At 38.3% G+C, this 21,570-nt stretch overlaps 3 protein-coding genes across 3 annotated transcripts in view; 2 read left to right on the top strand and 1 right to left on the bottom strand.

Moving 5' to 3' along the window:
- cenpp (centromere protein P) overlaps positions 1-21,570 on the bottom strand; it is a 75,618-nt gene that overhangs the window by 35,845 nt on the left and 18,203 nt on the right. The window lies entirely within an intron of this gene.
- Positions 8,369-11,866, top strand: omd (osteomodulin). Its single transcript, XM_058373818.1, has 3 exons — positions 8,369-8,563; positions 9,441-10,384; positions 11,266-11,866. Exons 2-3 carry the CDS (start codon positions 9,463-9,465, stop codon positions 11,433-11,435), a joined length of 1,092 nt encoding a protein of 363 aa, XP_058229801.1. The 5' UTR covers positions 8,369-8,563; positions 9,441-9,462; the 3' UTR covers positions 11,436-11,866.
- On the top strand, positions 16,287-19,762 carry ogna (osteoglycin, paralog a). The gene is made up of 6 exons (XM_058373820.1): positions 16,287-16,549; positions 17,358-17,433; positions 17,573-17,737; positions 18,111-18,313; positions 18,592-18,684; positions 18,823-19,762. The coding sequence occupies exons 1-6, from the start codon at positions 16,406-16,408 to the stop codon at positions 18,991-18,993; spliced, it is 852 nt and encodes a 283-aa protein (XP_058229803.1). The 5' UTR covers positions 16,287-16,405; the 3' UTR covers positions 18,994-19,762.

Genomic DNA, 21,570 nt, shown 5'->3' with positions numbered 1-21,570 from the left:
GATGCTACTTTATCAAAATGTCAAAGTTCCTTTCTGTTCCAAGATCATTAACACTGCCAAATATTCATTTACTTTCATGTCAGCTTGATCCGGAGGACAACGTTCAGTGGGACTTCTGAAATCTGAAATATTAAATCAATTATTTCACATTAAGACAGACAGCTTTGTCTAAAATCATTCCCTCTATTGATAATTCATATTTTAATAGCGCTTGAAATCAAAATTAGGTGAGGTTAGAAAAGACTCAGCTCTTACTTCTGTAAGATATTATTGAACAGATTGTTGCCATATGTAAACATAAATGGTATTTTTCAGACCACAGAAAGTACTGTAACGTCCTCGACAGTTCTGTTTTGGGCCTCTGTTATTCTCCTTCCTGGGACATGTATTCTGCCAAATCAGCAATGTGATTGAATTCTTGGCTATATGCCACAATTTTGATGAAAGAAATGTTTCAGGATCGAACTGTAAAAGTGTGCCATGTACAGATATTACACTGCGCCCCCTAGGATGTCCTGACCGTCATTTATAGGTACATCCAGCAACACGACACCGAAAGGAGTACGTATAAAAGGCTAGAAAATAGTCCACATTTGGATATTTCTGTGTTCACATGAGTTTGAGTAGCATGTCCTGTTTTCAATTCTTGTATTAATAATATAAATAAAAAGACATGTAGCCCAAAGCCAGGCCCAGAACAGACACCAATTTGTTTTTTTTGTTTTTTTTAAGGAATGCCAAAATATCCTTGTAAATCAAACCTAATCCTTGTGAAAGTCCCATAAGCGGCTTAAATCTCTGCGTGATCTTGTTTAGGGTTTTTTTTGGTGGCACGCCATTAAAAATACACAATACACACAAAGCCTTCAAATTTGCATATTATGTTCTTAAAACGTTCACGATTCTCGTTAGACTTTTACAGACAGATGCGAGACTGCTGACAGGTGATTGTCCGATTGCCACATTCAGAGGCCCGTTTTTTTTCCACGACCATGGAATGTATACACTTAAGAGTGTTAGAGAAAAAGTGTTTCCAAAGCATCAATTTTCTTCTCTTCATCACAATTTGGCCAGCTCGGTGAGTGCAGAGAGACATGGGGGGGGGGGTATTGAAGTGGAGAAAAGGAAGGGGAAGGGGGGGAAGAAGGAGGAGGAGGAGGAGGGGGTCACAGGCTGACAGAAACAGCAAGAGAAACTTTGCTCAGGAAACATATGGAACAAATCTGCAGGTTGGCCTGGGCCACTGCTGCCACGTCTCACATACCGGTGTCTCGGAGTAAGAAAGAAAGAAAGAAAGAAAGACAGAAAGAAAGAAAGAAAGAAAGACAGAAAGACAGAAAGAAAGAAAGAAAGAAAGAAAGAAAGAAAGAAACCTTTCACAACAGGTTTAGACTGTTTAAGCGTTCCCATCCTGACAAACACCTGGAAGATTCATTCTTAAATAAACACTAGTGAATCGGACACAATTGCATAAATAGACACTTTCCAATTTACAAAGTCAACAACAAAAAAAATGTATGGCTTTTTTTTAATAAAAACCTGTTAACAGCAGGCACAAGAGGCTTCTTATACTTCTTGTAATCAGCTTTATAATTTTCCTTTTAAACTGACTTCACTGAGAGAAAGCTGTATTAAATGCAGAAATCTCTCCATCTTTTTGTCATTGGACTGCTTTTCACTTCATGGAATATGTTGATATTTTGTCTTACTACAAAAACATGCACTAAATTGTCGTAATTTAGCTAATTTGTACATAAGAGACGTGAGTAACACTTAAAAAAAAATTGTGATAAATGATGTCCAGAACCAATATCCCAAGAAGAGACAGGAAAACATGCACGTCCACCATTTCAGGAAATTACACGAAAGAGTGATAAAACTATCAGAACTGCTTGCCAGTGTTTTTTTCAATGCTTTACCGATCAGCAAAACGTATCTGCCTGAAGTACTGCTACTCGATAGATGCAAATATTTCCCGAATGTCAACAGGAGGAATAACATACTCAAGGAAACCTCGTTATTCCCTATAAGAAATCACTGACGATGACACTCAGCTTTATAATTATTGCCACTCTTGCGAAGGGAAAAAAAAAAAAAAAGATAAATAAATAAATAAAAATCTGCATTGAGTTATAAAATACTGCTATTGCATTAAATGGTCAGTACCTGAGTGAACTTTATAATCCGCCATGCCAGCTGTGATTAAAAGGTGCAGGTTCTTTGTTGGTACCTTGAATAATGAACAGCAGGAGGCAGAGCTTTCTCATATAAAAGCCCCTCAAATGACGGAAGAGTGACATTATACTTTAAATATAGACTGAAAACATATTCGAGAAATCAAATCTTTGGTTAATAAGCTTTTCTCTTAGGTAAAGCTGCAGATCTGGAAGGCTCATAGGCATAGAGCAGGGGTGTCCGATCTTATCCGCAAAGGGCCAGTGTGGGTGCAGCTTTTCATTCCAACTGAGCAGAAGCCACACCTGAGTCTACTGAAAGCCAAGATCAGTTGATTAGCCAGTTGGAATCAGGTGTAGCTTCTGCTTGGTTGGACCTGCAACCTGGATAAGATTGGACACCCCTGGCATAGAGTCGTACCCCAACTCTCATATGTTCACTCAGGTTTGCTGATGATGGAATGCCTTGCCTCAATATGCCTCAGGGAACCCTTATATCTTTACATGTACAGCTGTTGTCATGTGAAAATCACTTTCACTGTTGCTGAGGATGGAGACATGTGTAGCCAAAGACACCATGGGTTTTCTGTGGATGTTTTTCCTTGGACAGCTTAAGGACAGTTCCCAACCAAATCTCCATCAGTGAGCAGTCAATAACTTCAATTTGATATGGCAGATAATGATGCAAATGCTCAAGTTCTGCTTAACACAACTAGCATTATTTTACTCTATAGTACACAAGAGAAATTCTTTCTAATCTCTGGTGTCACCCCGATGAGGATGGGAGAGAGAGAGAGAGAGAGAGAGAGAGAGAGAGTTAATGGACGAAAATGGTGTTGCGGCTAATTACCTTACTCTCGGAACGAAAACGAGAACAATTCTGATGTTTAATGAAAACTTTCTCTTTTTATTTTTTAAACAAAACAATGTTTACATAATTCTTACCCCTAGAAATCAGTATGAACAAAACGTATCTAAAGCATGCTACCATTTATATTTATATTACTTTTTTTTTAAGATTAGGTTTTAGCAATTCTTAGGTGCTCAATTACAAAGAGGAGGTTCATGGATGGAAAAAAAATTGTGTTCATCAAAGAGACTATAAAAATAAGGCAGACAACAGAAAGAAATCATTTTAAAAACATCCACATCTGTATCAAATTTGCCTGGAAGAGGACACAAGTATATCCTGAGCCTCTAGGCACAGTGATGAGGATGGTTAGAGATATAACAACTTGCAGAAGATAGCAGCATTTTGGGGACACCAAGTCAACAATTTGATGCCTATAATTAAATGCCACCTTCATGTCAACAATCTATTTGGAAGCCTGGGGTAGAAGAAAGCTTTTTCTTTCTTCTAACCACATAAAAGTGCCGGGACTTTGCAAGACTCTAGTGGCACTAAGTCTATGGTCAGATGAAACCAAAATAGAGCTTTTCGCAACTCACTCAAGGTGGGTTTGGCATAAAAAAGAAAGATGGTTATACATACACTATTAAGAAAGGTGAAGAATCTGTGTTTTTGTATGTTTGCATCTTCTCCAAAAAACGTTCTGAACCATGTTACATGGCATGGTGGATGCCTCTACGAAGAAGTTACAACCGGGTCATCCTTCAGCCGTACAAGGATCCAAATTTAACATGTCCTCCCACTCTCCTGACAATATTTCCGGACCCCACTTAAATTATATGGACTGAACTTAAGAGGAAAATCCAAAAGAGAGGACCTGGAGATGTTCTACATAGAGGAGTGGTCTAAGATTCCTTGCTCTGTATTGTGTAATCTCACAAGCATTACAGAAGAAGATTTAGTGCTGAAATATTGACAAACCTTATGAATGCAGGTATGCCAAAAATGTGGTACATGGTTTTATTAAAAACTGTCATAATTCTTCCAGCAGAGCGGGTGATTGAGCATGAACTGCTCATTTGTGGTCCAGCCACAACTTCTCCTGGGTCCAAGTCACGACTTTGACGGGCCAATCCAAAATTTCTTTTTGACTGTTCAAATGTGCAAAATTTTCTCCTTTGGATCATTGTCTTTCACTTTCAGCTCATATTCAGACTACCAGGTCTGTCCATGAATTCCACTCTACCATGTCCTGTTTTCTGGTAAAGTACCATTGGACAAGGTTTGGACAAGCCAAACATGAACCTTGTCTATATGATGTTCGAAATTTTTCCAGGTTGGAAAAAGGAAAAGAGAATTGCAGATTATTCTTGTATCTAGATGGCACTGGTCAAAAAAAAAATTGCCCAGGAACGTTTTGGAAACATGAATATTGACCTTACTTGAGGCAAAGTATCTCTGTACATCTTTGCACGTTTTTTGAACAAGGGTTCCCAAATGAGCTGTTGCTGAACGCTTGGAGAAATTTTGGCACCCTGTCCATTCCTGGGAAGATTCACCACTGTTACAAGCATTCATCATTTGAAGAAAATGTTATTTTTTACTGTGATTTGGTGGAGTCCCAAATCTTGGTAAACATTTCCAGACTGATGCACTTCAACATTTTTTTTTTGCCTTCGCTGGAATTTGCTTTGATCGTGGTATAATGCGCTTGTAGAAATGTGGTAATTAATTCACTCTGATGGTATGGTTCAACATGAGTCAGATTTCAGCTCAGCAGGGTCGGCTGCAGACTGACTGTGTTTAATTAGCTGAGCCCAGTAATTAATTAAATGTGGTCGACTCCATTTTCCATAACTAATAGGGAGCTGTAATGGACATGCCTGGAAGATAGTGCTAGTCTATGTTGCCCACACACAGTGGGGAGGGGGATAAAGAAATGGAAATTTCTTAAAGGACCACGGTTGAAGATCTATCAGCATTGTATCATACATTGGTAAGTGCACTGGATAAATTAGTTTGTTAATTAAGTTTAATAATGCCAGCCTTTTTCTTTTTTCTATATTGTTATGAAATGAATATGCAAGCAAGAAATGCCATGAAGAAGTTTAAAGCTTATTTATGTACGATTTTTCTCATTTAGTAGTACATATGAGTAGTTTTACCCCACAATATATATCTAAAAAACCACTTGAATAATAGGATGAAGGTACACTACATGGCCAAAAGTTTGTGGACACTTGACAAAAACACCCACATGTGCTGGATGAATATACCCTTCCAGATTTAGTTCCCCCTTTGCTGTTATAATACCCTTCTTCTGGGAAGGCTTTCCACTAGATTTTGGAGTGTTGCTTTGGGGCTCCTGGGACAATGATGTTGGGCAAGGAAGCCTTTGTCTCAGGCAGTATTCCAGTTAATCATTCTTTTTATTAGATACTCTATATGGCCATATGTTTGTGAACATGTAACCATCATACCCATATGTGGGCCATCCCAAAACTGTTGCTAAAAGGTTGGAAGCAAATGTCTTTGCATGCTGTTTCATTAATGTTTCCCCTCACTGAACTATGGGGCCTGAACCCACTTCTTCATGACAATGCCTCTGTACCCAAAAGCCAAAGACATGCCTTGCCAACATTGATGTGGAAGAACGTGAGCAGCCGGAGCCCTGACGTCAACCAAACTGAACACCTTTAAGATGACTTTGCACCACGCCTTCTCACTTGACATCGATGTCTGACTTCACTAATGCTCATATGACTGAATGGGCAAACCCCCACAGTCACGATCGAAAATCTGGGACAGACTTTCCGGCAGAATGGAGGCTGTGGAAGCAGCAAAGGGGGATCAACTCCATGGTAATGCCCATGGTTTTAGAATAGGCCCATATGTTAAATGATGGTCAGGTGTCTACATACTTTCGGCCATACTTTTGGGGCAAGAAAGTCATGTCCCCATTTGCTTGTTTGTTTCCGTTTGCTAACATGACTCACATCCATGGCTTTGAGATTGCATCAATGCAACAATGCCATTTGATTTGAAAATGCCTATAATCTACAATTGTGTTTAGTTTTCCAGCCACTAACATTTAGCAGTAGCCACATTTTTAAATGTCACACTTATTAATATTCCCAAAATTCCAGACAGACATTAAATTGACTACATGAAAAATATAAAACAAGCTGATATGTTTCCACCGAGACTTTTTAAAGTGTTCAACTGAGTAAGGCCCAGCCAGATGATAAGTTTTCCAAATGCTGATTAAAGTTCTCTTGGCTTTAACAGAGAATGTAGTTGTTAAAATTTTATGTTGTTTTAAGGAAGGTAAGGTCATTTTTTCACTAATTAAACGTTAGGACAATCCTAATATACTGGTTAATTAGCTGTCAGATAAGAACTAGTTGTGGAAATCCATAAGCATTGACCTAATGTGGACCATCTTTTGTAGACTGTCTACATTACTACATTACTACTGTCTACATTAAAGGAAGGTGGCTCTGAGCTAGTAAATACATTTTTTTGGTTCAAATCCAAATGGCCATTTAAAACAAAAAAAGACTATTAATCTTAACTGATTCATTTTATGCCGGATAAAAGCATATGCCAAATAAGAAGCACAGAATTTTTAATAGTTTAATACAAAAAAAAGGTATTACTTCCATCCATCCATTGTCTATACCCGCTTTATTCCTAATTAGGGTCATGGGGGTCTGCTGGAGCCTATCCCAGCACACATTGGGTAAAAGGCAGGGGTACACCCTGGACAGGTCGCCAGTCCATCGCAGGCCCACATATAGACAGACAACCACACACACTCTCACTCACTATGGGCAATTTAGAATTACCAATCAACCTAATGTACATGTTTTTGGACTGTGGGAGGAAACCAGAGTACCCGGAGTAAACCCACGCAGGCACGGGAAGAACATGCAAACTCCACACAGAAAGGCCGCTGCCTGTTCGAACCCAGGATTCGAACCCAGGACCTTCTTCCTGTGAGGCAACAGTGCCTAAGCCACACGGATCAGGCATAACATTATGACCAATGAGAGGTGCCATGAATAACACTTATTACCTCCTCATCATGGCAGCTGTTAGTGGGTGGGATATATTAGGCAGCAAGTGAACATTTTGTCCTCAAAGTTGATGTGTTAGAAGCAGGAAAAATGGGCAAGTGTAAGGATTTGAGCGAGTTTGACGAAGGGCCAAATTGTGATGGCTAGACGACTGGATCAGAGCATCTCCAAAACTGCAGCTCTTGTGGGGTGTTCCCGGTCTGCAGTGGTCAGTATCTATCAAAAGTGGTCCAATGAAGGAACAGTGGTGAACCGGAGACAGGGTCATGGGCGGCCAAGGCTCATTGATGCACGTGGGAAGTGAAGGCTGGCCCGTGTGATCCGATCCAACAGATGAGCTACTGTTGCTCAAATTGCTGAAGAAGTTAATGCTGGTTCTGATAGAAAGGTGTCAGAATACACAGTGCATGACGGGTCAGGCAGATCAACACAATATTAGGCAATGTTATGCCTGATCAGTGTACACTCACTTTATCGTGTACAGCATAATGGCGTTGTAGAATGCACACGGTTTATTATTCAGTTACAGAGAGGGCGTTACTGAAATTCTGTTGTATATTACAACAAAATGTGCAACATGTGGCATTCTTGGCCTCCTTCATATGTGAGATTTTGACTAACGTTTTACTATTAATTAGATGGTTATATAACTATATCCATCACTAGCCCCACCCCACAACCCCCCATTTTCACAGATTATACAGGTTATGGGAAACAGACACAGGTACTCAAATAATTCTCTCATGTAAATCTATTTAAGATTTTAATAGTAAGATTTTAATAATGGGATAGTTAATCTCATTAATTATAGAAAGCAATAACACTTAAAAAATAACACATGTTGTGTTTAGACTGGAAACGTTGACCTCACCTCAACTCAAGAAAAAAAGCAAATAAGACTTGACTAAGTCCATTGAGCAGATGGAGCCCAAAGCTTCAAGGAAAATTTCCAGCACAGCAAAGATGCAGCACTTAAAATATTCATAAAGCACGAAGACGCAAATACTGAAAAACTTCATAAGAAGCTTAGTAATGCTTTTTCCCTTATTAGTAAATAGTTAAAGGAATTCTAAGCGTAAAATACTGAATACTGTACCGCCATCAAAATCTGACTGTGACCCCTAGCTTTCAAAAATAACTTTTGCTGTCTTTTAAGCTGGAATCCTTGGCCTTGGCCTCACCTCAACTCAAGAAATGCAGATAAGACTTGACTGAGGTCATTGAACAGATGGGACCCAAAGTTTCCAGGATCATTTCCACAGCAAAGAGGCTGAGCTTAAAATCTTCATACAGGACTGCTGGGAAGTAAAAAGTAAAAAAAACCCCCAAAAAAACAGTGAGGCCTGCTTTTAAGACAAATATCCGAAGATATTTCCCATATTTCCCATAGTTCAAGCTGACTGGATTCTCTATTTCATCTCTGTCAAGCTTCTGCACAACACCTCGTAAGAAGAAAACAGGTATGATACAATTTTCTATGTTCCACTGAACATAAGAATAAACTAAAAATAATTAAGGTACTTGAGAAATCTGATAATTAGAAATGAAAGAAAACCAAAGGGAACAGTTCTATGATTGTTATTAGGACAGAGGACTAACTAAATTGGTTATGATGAATAACTTTCTACATTTAAAATAAAATTCTTATCAGGGGCGAATCCATAGACTGTAGTATCTACTAAAGCTAAAAATTCCAAATAAAATCAAAATGTATTAAGTAACAATGTGAATATTAATTAAACAATTAAACATAAACTGACATACTTGGAGTTAATTTATACAAATGTTGACAGATTTTTATTCAGGTTATTGATTTTAGTTGGGTAGTGTCCACTAGGCTTTACTAGACATCAGACTTATAAGAGACAGAAACCTCTTTTCCCACCAACTGTACATTTCTTTAACATATAAGGTAAAATGCCTCACAGACACTTATATTTTCAGTTTATAATTGCTTATGTAGTAAAGACAGAAAGAGATAAAACTACTGTAACACTGGCCTCGATTTTGCAGTTTTTACTAAGGAATTAACCACACTGCAATTCCGATACTTTTGGACATGACAGAACACTAGCAATTCATCAGATCAGAAAATGGATTCATGACCTCGGACCGAACTCTCGACATTTTATAGCTAAACTGCAACTTCCACGCAATTGTGAACGCACTAACTCGAGTCATCGAGTTCAGCTACCAGAACTACAGAATAAAAACAGCTGTGACAATGGCTCCCGGGCTTGGAAGAGAAATAGAAGATAAATTCTATGCAGTTATGGCAGTGAATAGGATTAGAGTAATCTCTTGGTAACCTTTTGTTCTTATTCCTCTTCCAAACAGATAACGGGAAACAAATCCGACAATGGGTATTCCAAGTAAATGGTCAATATTTTCACTGATTTTGCTCAAAGCGTTCTGTCAAGATTATGAAACCAGTTATACAGACTATGACACAGAAGAAGAACCCTGGCCAGTGATTCCTTCACTTCTTCTGCCTGAAGAAACCGACTCTTCCTTATTACCCTCAAATGAATGTGCCAAGGAATGTTACTGCCCCGACTCTTATCCCTTTGCGATGTACTGTGACAATCTTGAACTCAAAGTAATCCCTGATGTCCCGAGCCACATCCGGCACTTATACATTCAGTACAACAAAATCGAGACCATTACGGCAAAACCTTTCACGAATGCTACATCTCTGAGAGAAATCAACCTCAGCCACAATAACCTGCGAAAAGTAGGAAAGGAGGCCTTCAGTAAGCTTCAACACCTTACACAGCTTCACCTTGAGCACAACAATCTAGACGAAATTCCACCTTCGTTGCCCCAAACTCTTCAGATACTCCACCTGGGTTTCAACAAAATCTCAAAGATACCATCCAACACTATACAAGACCTAATAAACATCACAGTGCTTGATCTGTGTAGCAACAGACTTACCGATGAAGGTATTAAAGGAAAGGTCCTGTCTAGCTTTAAGAGTCTCATGCAAATCAACATGTGCAATAACAAACTCAAGACTATGCCCTCTGATCTCCCAGCATCGCTGGTACAGCTGTTGCTGGAGAAAAACTCCATCACATCTATACCAGAGGGATACTTTAGAAAGACCCCAAACATCATGTCTCTTCGGGTGTCCCATAACAGAATTAAAACGATTCCTTACAAAGCCTTTAACCTGTCACATCTCATGGAACTCGACCTGGGTTATAACCAACTCTCCCAAACGTTTTTTGTTCCCAAGAACTTGGAGCATCTGCATCTCAACCACAATGACTACAAAGGTAAGCCTATATGTTTAAGCAAACATGGCGTTTTATTGAAAGATCGATTTGATACTGTTTAAAGTGCTGTTTTTGTGTGGTGTCTAGGTAGATACAGTTAGAGTAGCTTAAAAAAGTCAAATTACACACCAGAACAATTAGATAAACCAGTAACCTGAAAATATGGGATGGGAATAGTTCTCTGATAGTTATTAGAACAGAGGGCAAACTAAATTGGTTAGGAAGAATAACTTTCTACATTTAAAATAAAATTTCACGAGGTCTTATCAGGGACCATAGACTACAGTATCTACTAAAGCTGAACCTAAAAATTCCAAATAAAATCAAATAACAATGCAAACATAGCGTTTTATTGAAAGATCAATTTTATACTGTACTGTTTTTACAGTCAATACAGTCAAGGTAGCTTAAAAAGGCCAAATTACACAGCAGAATAATTAGGAAATCCAGTAACCTATTGTGGGGAAAATATGTATGTATAGTTTTGATTTCCTTGAAACAACTAGTCCTAATCTAACTATCTAACAAGAAGACAGATGTTCCTGAAAGACAATACAACATAGCCTCCTCCTCCTAACCTCCTATTACAAATCACATTGTAAATTAATGGTGGAGTCTGGAAATTGTGGATCCATAAGAAGGATTCTCGTAACCTTGAGGAACTGAAGATGTTTTGGCATGAGGGAATCACAATGCTAATTACTTTTTTTCTAACCAAATAACTTCATAAACAACAGCAAAAACTAATTTTGAAATACTTCTTTCCTATCGATTAAAAGTAATGTATGTATATTAAGAAAGAAAGAAATGGTCCAAATATATATTTCCTCTAAATGTGTATACCGGACTGATGTATCTAACAGCCGCTTTTCTAATTACAGAACTTAACATCACTCTAATGTGCCCAACGGTGGATCCTGACAGTCCCAATATGCTAACCTACATTCGCATTGATAACAATAAGCTGAGAGGACCTGTGGACTACTACGTCTATGTTTGTTTCCCAAGAATGAGGATGATTCATTATGGTGAACAACAGACAGGAAGCTAGTATAAACCAATAAAACAACACGACAACCATTGACGGGGTATAAAATTTCAACCACCAAATAAATTAGCCTTTGTGCTTTTGGTTAAAGACGGGACATTTTGCATTATGACGCATAACAACCAAAAATAGTGGATACAGTAATACTGAAAAGGAACTGGGAGGCGGGTGAAGGGGTATGGAGGCCCTCACTAACGTTTCTGGATACGAATTTTATCGTCTTTGACTTGATAATCATAAACCAAGACACAAACATGCATCAACTACCAATGCTAGCTATCTTTTACATCCTTACAAATGGACTTCTTTGCATGTGCATGCACAGTTTAGCATTTTTTAGCAAGTTCATATTAGTGGAAATCTTTGCATATAAACAAAGTCCGGCTGCATTATTTCGGTGGAAAATGTGAACTAATAAATATGAGTTATGAATATTCCATAGAATGTCTCATGATATTATTTCGATTGGGAGGAAAACATTGTTTGATTTCAAATGAAAAACAGCATCACTTCTGGAAAGCTGCTTTAGATGAGGGCATTTTATATGATGCATCATTTCACTCTAAATCTGTTTGAAAGCTGACTGGCCCTAAAAACAAAGTCAACACCGAAAGTATTTAAAAGACAAGGCCAAATATTTTGTTGTTTTTTTCTATACATGGAAGACATTTGGGTTCGAGATCAGATGCTGATTTATGAGAAAAGGAGATCAAGATTTTAGCTTTCACTTCCTGATATTTATCTAGAAAGGTTATTTAACCAATTTTTGTTGAGCAACATTACTGGAATGGATAGACTTAAAGCAAATAACACTTAACATGCAGTTATCTTTTGTAAATACTTGTTAAAGAGTATTATATAGCATATTATAGTATACTACAATACGATCAATGTAATAACTGTGCAGTAAAAGTCTATATTAGCATTTGCCTAAATACATCATTTATCCTCCTTTTTGTTTATTATCGCCACACGTACACTACCGCTCCAAAGTTTGGGATCACTTGCATATTCCAGCTTGATTTCAGCTACGGAGAAAGACTCCATCAAGCCAATCCATCTTGTGGGAGATGCTCCAAGAAGCATGGGGTGAAATCTCATCAGTTTATCTTGGAAAAACTGACAGCTAGAATGCCCAGGCTGTAATTGCTGCAAAAGGTGTACAGCAGAATTCTTTTCTTCGCATATCCTAGCTGAGAAATTAGGGGTCAGAGCGCAGGGGCAGCTATGATACAGTGCCCCTGGAACACGGAGGGTTAAGGGTTCGTGCTCAGGAGCCCAGAAGCGGTAGCTTGGCAGTGCTGGGGCTTGAACCCCCTACCTTCCAATCAGCCACCATTTCCCTTTATATCACAGCATCATCCCTGTATTAAAAGCTAGCAATGATGCTAGACGTCCCACTAAGCTGCAATATGAGACATATCCCGATACAGATGCTACAAATAATATCCATAAAAATATATTTCACATAGACAACAAATTGAACCACTGAAAATTCAACATACTGTATTGTAAGAAAAGCATTATCGTTAAGCACTATTGTTATTATATTCTGATCATTTTTCAGTGTCATAAATACATTTCATGGCAAAATACATTTCTAATAATAGAAATATGATCTAATATGACCAAAGTTCCACATGGAACAATAAAAAACAAGGCTGCAGAGTTCCATACATGTGCCATAATGCATCCTTCTGATTATCTTTTTGGACTATTAAATTAAAGCTTGCGCCAAAGGTTCGAACTCACAAACTGTGTGTGCTGTATGCTACTTCCTCTGGTGCTGCTGGCTCGAGCATATGAAGAGCTATCCCGAATGAATATTAAATGGAAATATTGCAAGGCTTGGAAAGAAAATCAAATTCGTCTTGGGAGTATTTTGTATTGCAATATTCAGGACGATGATTTTCTGTCTCGTGTCTAATAACACTATTACAATAGTTTCTTCTAAAATAAATAAAATATATACAACCTGACTATTAATATCATCAGCCAAAATTTGAATACTTACAACTGCTTTAAATTTGAGAGCCTGACAACAGCTTCCAATAATAAAGCTTCATTAGCTTCATTTTTAAGTAATACAAAAAGCATGTGCTCGAAAAACCCACGGAGCAAAAATCATGAGTGAACTATAAGAACGTTTACGTGACAAGACAACATTTTTGAATAATACTGAACTTGTAATAAAACAATAACAAGCTAAATAAAAAGCTGTGGTATAAGACTATACTATCAATTTATTCATAATCCCTGGTAAACCAATATTCGTGTCTGGGAAGTCTCCAGAGTCTCTTAAATAGAATACCAGCCCAGAAAAAGGCTAAGGAGCATATCTAAAACTAATCAAACTTTAATGAGCCTTGGTGTATGATTGCTGGCTCTACTGACAATAAGATAGATACTTTTTAGGCCCAAGAGGTCGATTTAGATCAGCATGGTAAACAAACAGCAAAATACAATGGATATACACCGATCAGGCATAACATTATGAGCACTTACAGGTGAGGAGATAATCAGTGTTGTTCACTTCATCATGGCACCTGTTAGTGGGTGGGATATATTAGGCAGCAAGTGAACATTATGTCCTCAAAGTTGATGTGTTAGAAGCAGGAAAAATGGGCAAGCGTAAGGATTTGAGCGAGTTTGACGAAGGGCCAGACGACTGGATAAGAGAGTCTTCCAAAACTGCAGCTCTTGTGGGGTGTTCCCGGTCTGCAGTGGTCACTATCTATCAAAAGTATCCTTTAAGTCCTGTAAGTTGTGAATGAGAGGATCTGCTGCTATCATTTTGGTCCCAGATACCACAGCACACCTCCAGGGATCTAGTGGAGTCCATGCCTCGACAGGTCAGGGCTGTTTTGGCAGCAAAAGGGGGGCCAACACAATATTAGGCAGGTGGTCATAATGTTATGCCTGGTTGGTGTATATCCCTGTCAACGAAGTCTACACACTCCTATTAAAATGGCAGGTTTTTATGTAAATCAAACAAACAAACAAACAAATAAAAAGATGAAAATGTACTAACTACAATAGCCTGGTTACATAAGCACACACTTTTATAACTGAAGATGTAACTGTGCTCAGAATGAACCAATCACATTCAATCTCATCTTTAGAAGTAACATGCACTACAAACGAACTGAAACTAAGATTACACAATATGCACAAAACATCCCACTCTCATTATATTGCTACTAAGACAAATACTATTGTATTGTACTGCTTGATGCAACTCCATGCATATGTGTCTTGAAGCGAATAACAAAGTAGGCTATTAATAATAAAATCCAGCTTATACTAAGCAAGGTTTAATACACATTTAATCAAACCAATACAACTTCCTTTGAAAACGTAGCTGCCGCTGTATCTCTACAAGACTACAAAACCCTTGGCTTTGTTCGGCAGTGAGGAGGAACTGGAAAATGCCCCCCCCCTAAATAATTAAGGCCTGGTGTAAGAAAGCAGTTCAGCTGTACGCTAGAAATGCTTGATGTTTTGTTCATGCTGAGATTTTCCTCTTTTCCTCTCGCTAACGGTTGTAAAGATTGATTATATGATTAACTATATCCATCCTGGCAGCTGAAATCCGTCTGGTCATATTCTTCTGACCTCTTGAGGTGTTTTCACCCCTTTTCCCCCCCACAGTTCCCTGTAAAGACTTTGTTTGTGTGTGATAATCCCAGAGATCGGAAATCTTCAAACATGCATATCGTGGTTAAAGAGACATTTTCTTCATTCTAATGTTCGATGTGAACACTGAGTGAAGCTTTTGACCTGCATGATCTGAATACAACTGCACTGCTGCTATACGATTGGCTCAACAGACAACGGCATGACTGTGCATGTTCTACACATGTTCCTAATAAAGTGCTCGCTGAGAGCGTGTGTCAGGGTTAAAGTGGACTACACTAGCGGTGATCGCTTAAAAAGCTGGACCGACCAAAATACCTGGATAATCTGACTTACAGCATGTAAGAAGGAATGTTAATAACGCTATGTTCCTCTGTGCAGATAGAATTTCTGGAGTATTATGATTAAAAACACTCAACATTTTTGATGTTTTGAAGCCCTGATATTTCAAAGTTTATGTTTGTATGCAGCTCCTTTACTATCTAACCACACTGACTGAAAACACACTGCAGAAAATTAGCACTGTACAGGCATTTTCCAGCACTTGGCACGCTTCCTGGTATAGTAAATTTTTACAAGTCCTTATAATTGCTAACACACCTGTACCAGAGCTCGGTTTCAGTCCACTTGTTTCCATCCCTTCAATGTTTATTTCTAGGGGCCCTTCTCCTCTTGTCCCGAGGTACACAGAGGGGTATTAAAGTCATGTGTTCTCTATTAACCATGTTTCGTTTAAATGTCCCTTTATTAAAACGCACTATTCCCTCGTTCGACTCTTTTGCAAAAGGTGACAGATTAATAATAACCTACCCGCTTTCTGCGGGACAGACGGCGATGATGAAGGCATAGAAAATCGGCTGCTTCTCATTCTCACCCTGCACAGGGCAAATGTGTGTCCGTGAAAAAACCTGTGCGCTATATATTTAATAAAGGGAAATAAACCAAAGACTTCCTATTTAAAAATAATAATAATAATCCACCATGAGATTAGTGAGAGACTGCACTACAGAAGTGACTAGACATTTTATTGCCTTTTGGGGTGATTAAAACAGAGAACAGCCCACAAACAAGGCTAACCCCAACCCCAAAGCCCCCCCCCTTCCAACCCCCCCCCCCGAGACGCAGTAATTCGGAGCAGACGGAACGGAAAGGGTTAAAGTCTGCTCCATAAACTCTTGCTTAAGAATCCCTTGGCAGCTCCACATGTAGCTTTAAATACTGATTTGACAGATCACGTTTTACTCTCAGGCACTGAGAAAATAGCCAACCGCCGCCTGTGCTGCTGTGTAACGCCTGTATCAGAGCAACAAGTACATCCCGGAGCCTGCACACATACGATGGGGACCAGACCAGGAACGTTTATTTGTACCTTTATTTTGGCATCATGGGTGATCTTAATCTCAGGCTTAGAGGAACAACTACACTCAGTGCAGGTTCCAATAAAATTTGAAGAGCCTGATTCAGACAAATGGATGGAAAAGGTAATTTTGTAGATTTTTGCTGATTATTGTGCTGTTTGCATGTTTGCACTTTCTAACTACAAAGATTTATGAGGGTTTTATTGCTAAATATTAATCTATTAGCTAACATGCATTATTTATTGTATGAAGTTTTAAGCGATGTATCTGAAGCTGTGTTTTACTTTTGACACTCATTACCAGTTATTTCTGTTCACACATACAAGAAATGTTTGCAATGTTATACGTTTTTTCGGCATCGGCTACATGTTTTCCACTCAGCCTTTCGAAATATGTGCATTTTTACCAAAAGAAGTGTGTGTTTAAACGGAATACAATCGTTTACAGTGCTGCATGCCACATCTGTAAAACTGTTTACTTTCTGCTGCACACTGAAATTACTTCCTTGAGTCAGGAGTTTTGAAGCCAGACTGTGTATTGCGTTAAAATAAACACTATTGATTGAGAACAGGCTCTAATCTGAATTCAGTTCCAACTAAGAGATCCAGCAGTTGGCTGTGTGCTAGGTGGATTAAATGTGATTACTCAGCACTATAACACCAAGTTTCCTCAGGCTAAAAGCTCTCCCACCCACCTAGTGGCTCCATGTGAACCCAGGGGTTAGGGCTCAGAGCAGTAACACACCTGTCTCTTCGAGTCTTCCAAGTCCTGACAGGCTATAAAATCCAGGTTGAGTGCCAAGGCAAGCTGGAAAACCATTTATGAAAGGGCTGTTCCATAAAAAAAAACTGATGCTATTAAATCAGAAGGCCAACAATGTGCTACATATTCTTAAATACAACAATACAATCCTTTTTTTTTTATTTGCCAGGGAGATGCTGAGACTTTCATGCCTGCTGATGATCCAAATGACGCTAGAGAAATCCAGCCTGAAGCGGACCCCTCTGGTAGTCATATCTCCTTCTGTATAAAAATACTGCTTCATGTCTATTGTGTTTCAGTGTCCTAGACATATCATGTCTTTAAGATTGGAATGAGCATGTGATCCTGTTTCATGTGTAAAGTCCTTGTTTCATCATGTTCCAGACCTTCCGACATGTTTGCTGTGCGTGTGTCTGACGGGATCTGTGTACTGTGAGGAGGTTGACCCCGATATGACATCGGTGCCAGCTCTACCGAAAGAGACGGCCTATCTCTACGCTCGTTACAATAAGATAAAAAAGATTACTGCGAAAGACTTTGGAGATATCGGTGCGTTCTCCCTTTGTGTATGCAAGCGTTTTTTCTTTTCGTTTTTTTATCTACAGGAACTGTGACTATGGGGATATAAATCAGAGGGAGAAAAAGGAAGAATCTGACTTTCACCATACTATATATATATATTATACTATATCACAGAACCAGGTGTCTTATACCATTGGGATTTCTGATGTGATAAAAGATCAAACTGTGGAGCAATGGAAGAAATATGTTAGGGAAAAATAACATGTGTTTATCTACTTGGTCTGTAGGATGTCCTGTTGGTTCCATCAATCCATCACAGCACAGTTATTAGTATCATTTTAGTTTTATTCCAGTAACCCTTGCTCAATTATACATTCAATACATTTGCTTATTTTTCCAGTTACACTAAAAAGAATAGATCTGACTGGAAACTTAATTTCGGAGATTGAGGACGGGGCCTTCATGAGGCTGACGTTGTTGGAGGAACTCTCCCTCGCTGAGAACCGGCTCGTGAAGCTGCCAATGTTACCACCCAAGCTCATAAGCTTTAGCGCCAATCACAACCGTCTCAAGACCAAAGGAGTAAAAGCCAATGCTTTCAAGGTACAGAGCCATGAGTTGTGTAATTCCTAACACCGTTCCAGTGCTGCCTCTTGAAGACGTAGACGTGTGACATCTGTTTGAAACACTGGGCATTGAAAACAACTTGCTGAACAGTCAAGTCTGTGTTCATCTGCTGTAAATACATTACTGTTCTTAATGAGACTGGGGGGGGGGAAGGAGCCAGGGACATTCTGAAGTTTTTAAAGACAGACTATTTTAAGTCCAGTTCTGAAACCTAAAAAACCTGAGCAATTGTTTGTGTTGCATATTCCCTACAGAAATTAATCAAGCTCAGAAATTTATACCTTGCCCACAACGAGTTGGAGGCGGTTCCAATCATTCCAGAGAGCGTGCGCATGTTTCATATTCAGGTAAACCTTTCTGTAATGGTGCCACGAGTAAAAAAAAAAAAAAAAAAATGCATAAAAATCACTTTCTTGTACAGCTCTAGTTAATAGATCCATGTAAGATGCTGCATACAATGCCTATTCTGGTTGTCTTTCGTCTAGAACAACAACATTACATCCGTTACTGCCGACACCTTCTGCAGAAGCAATGACACCTACTACATCCGGCCCAATATTAATGAGATCAGGATGGACGGAAACCCGGTGATCCTTGCCAAGGACCCTAACATCTTCATCTGTCTGCAGATCTTGCCGATTGGACGGTACCAATGAAAAAAAAAAATGAAATGACACCCAAATGAAACAAACACAGATCTTTGAGAGTGCCTCAAACTATGGACTGAAAGGTGTTTTCATGTCCAGTTTGCCACCTTGCAAAAGCAGGGTATGTGAATTGTTGATTACTCTGTTATGTAAGTACTGAAATTCCCTTTTGGCTTAAAGATAATAGTTAAAATGTAATATATATATATATATAACAATTTGTTAAAAGCTGCATAGTAATTTATGGCTTCCATAAAAATGGACATTTGCAGCATTTCAAAATTGCTTTTGATTGCAAACTTGCAATGTGAACTGCTTTCACTCCTACTGTTTAAGAAGTCTGCGACGTTAATTAGGTTCAGCATTCATTCCGTACGGACGTGCGTCTACAATGATGTAGTCACTCTATCTTGATAGAACTGAACTATTTATGTGATTGCTACCTATGTGAGAATCATCAAGTAGGCTGTACAGTTATATATGATGTTGAAATATTACGCTATATGTTTTCCGTAGTTATTTTAATAAATCTTTCTCTAATTTTTTTATTTTTATTTTTATTTTTTTAAATCCTATGCCTCCAAGCCATCTTGGCATCACCCATTTTTGCACAAATGCTTTCCATGGGACAGAGAAAACCCAGCTCAAGTAATCATATAAACTGTAAAAGCAAACTGAGGTTGAGCACACAAAAGAGATCTGGAAAATGCGGGTTAACATTATTCCATTCTGCCGGCCAATTTGGCAGCCGTCGTAACACTATGCTCCAAGTAAATAATGGAATGGTTTCCATATTGCTTCTGCAACTTCGCTTCCAATTTTTCATTGCCATCATGTCATGGAATTTTATTCCTATTTTGACATAAACCATACCCTTTAGCAATCTTTTGAAGCATTAAGAAGGCAGGATGAAATAGCCATTAAGCCTGGCAGAAGTTCGTAAAAAATTAGCAATATGATAAACTGTCCGAGAGAGAAAAAGTATATAGGAAAGCCTCGCAAGGGGGGGGGAGATTAATGCTAAGCTGTTCTCCATATTCCAGAGAAATACTCGGTGTGCTCGTCTTAAATGATCATTATTCATCCCGGTTGCAAAACAGAACTGGGTTGAGCAAACCCCTGAAGGAACTTCACTGAGTGGGGATCCAAACATGATCAGATGCTAGCATTTCAAAACAGAGCTAAACAGATTTAATATAGTGTTTGTACTCTACAGAATACAGAGATACCAAAAGCAAGCTGGAGAATCTCAAAAATATAATATTGCCTTAAACTGTGTACTTATAGTCTGTGTGAGTATAGAATTTTATATTAAATGTATACAGAAAAAGAGGGTTATATTTTCGAAAAAGTTCCATTTAACATTGTGTTAAGAATCTTTTACTATAAGGTAAGATATAAGTTGATAACTGTAAATGTCCCTTTTCAGATATTTACTGAAATATTTTATCTGGCAAATCAGAGCTTCAACAAATAAAACCGGATTCACAAATGATTTGCATTCAAATTTCTGTCATTTGAACCAACTTCATGGATTTCCATACATTTCAGGATATTTAATAGTACTGCATGGGGCTTAGGGAATAATGCACATGACCAGTTAATATAACAGACTGTTCTATTTGCTGTTATACTCTGTCCCTCATCACTTGGTCAGCTAGACTCCTGCAACAGACAATATAATGACAACTTCATTGAAACAATGGTGATCTATACAACAGCCAACCTCCTAACAGGCAGTGTGACGTGTCAGTGAAATAGACTTTATTATAACAGACTTCATTGTAATGGTATAAATGGTAAGATGTTTTGTATAAACTGATATTTAACTGCAATCTGCAGGACAGCATCTGTATGAACTTGTTTAAAAAAATTTTTCCAAGCCTTGTTGTCATTCATAACGAACCTATGATAATAATAACAATAATAATAATAATAATAATAATAATAATAATAATAATAATAATAATAATAATAATAATAATAATGAAACATATTTACTGTTGGTCAACTGATTTATTTATAGAAATTTATACATCAATACAGTATAAAAATTGAAGATTTAATTTTAAGCTTTTATTCCTGACTGATCTTTGTATCCTGACCATTCATATTGGATACCAGCCATGTTAATTTTCATATGCACCATAAAATCCTTAATGTATTTGGGTATTCATCTATATATCTGGCTGCAGGGCCAAAGTATCGATGTATTGGGAACTTACTAGTTGCTTTCTCAAAATTGACTAAAGTAAATTTGTTGGACTGGCTGGTCGACCATTATATGTGAACAAATGCATTACAAACGGACCAACACAAAATGTATGCCATACACATCGCTGTACTATTTACTTTAAGTTGTAGCATGGCAAAAAAATTGACTTATGTATGTAAATATACTCAAAATAATCTCTCGCCTCACACATATTGGATGAACCACACTGGCTGAAGAGCAACAGCAATTCTTTGGAGAAGATTATGCTCCTGGTGTGAAGCTCTGTACACCCCTATTACTACCACCTTAGGGTTAAATAAGTGAGAAAGCACTGATGTTCCGGCCCATTTGCTTTCTACCCCCCTCTTCCG

This window comes from Hemibagrus wyckioides, linkage group LG21 (genome assembly GCF_019097595.1).
Source record: "Hemibagrus wyckioides isolate EC202008001 linkage group LG21, SWU_Hwy_1.0, whole genome shotgun sequence".
Taxonomy (NCBI): domain Eukaryota; kingdom Metazoa; phylum Chordata; class Actinopteri; order Siluriformes; family Bagridae; genus Hemibagrus; species Hemibagrus wyckioides.
This window is presented reverse-complemented; position numbering and strand designations above follow the sequence as displayed.

Bases quoted from the DNA above. Each gene is read 5' to 3' on its own strand.
- omd (XM_058373818.1), top strand. From the start codon at position 9,463: ATGGGTATTCCAAGTAAATGGTCAATATTTTCACTGATTTTGCTCAAA. The intron at 10,385-11,265 runs GTAAGCCTATAT...TTCTAATTACAG, and splicing joins CAACCACAATGACTACAAAG to AACTTAACATCACTCTAATG.
- ogna (XM_058373820.1), top strand. From the start codon at position 16,406: ATGGGGACCAGACCAGGAACGTTTATTTGTACCTTTATTTTGGCATCA. The intron at 17,738-18,110 runs GTGCGTTCTCCC...TTATTTTTCCAG, and splicing joins GAAAGACTTTGGAGATATCG to TTACACTAAAAAGAATAGAT. The intron at 18,314-18,591 runs GTACAGAGCCAT...TATTCCCTACAG, and splicing joins TAAAAGCCAATGCTTTCAAG to AAATTAATCAAGCTCAGAAA.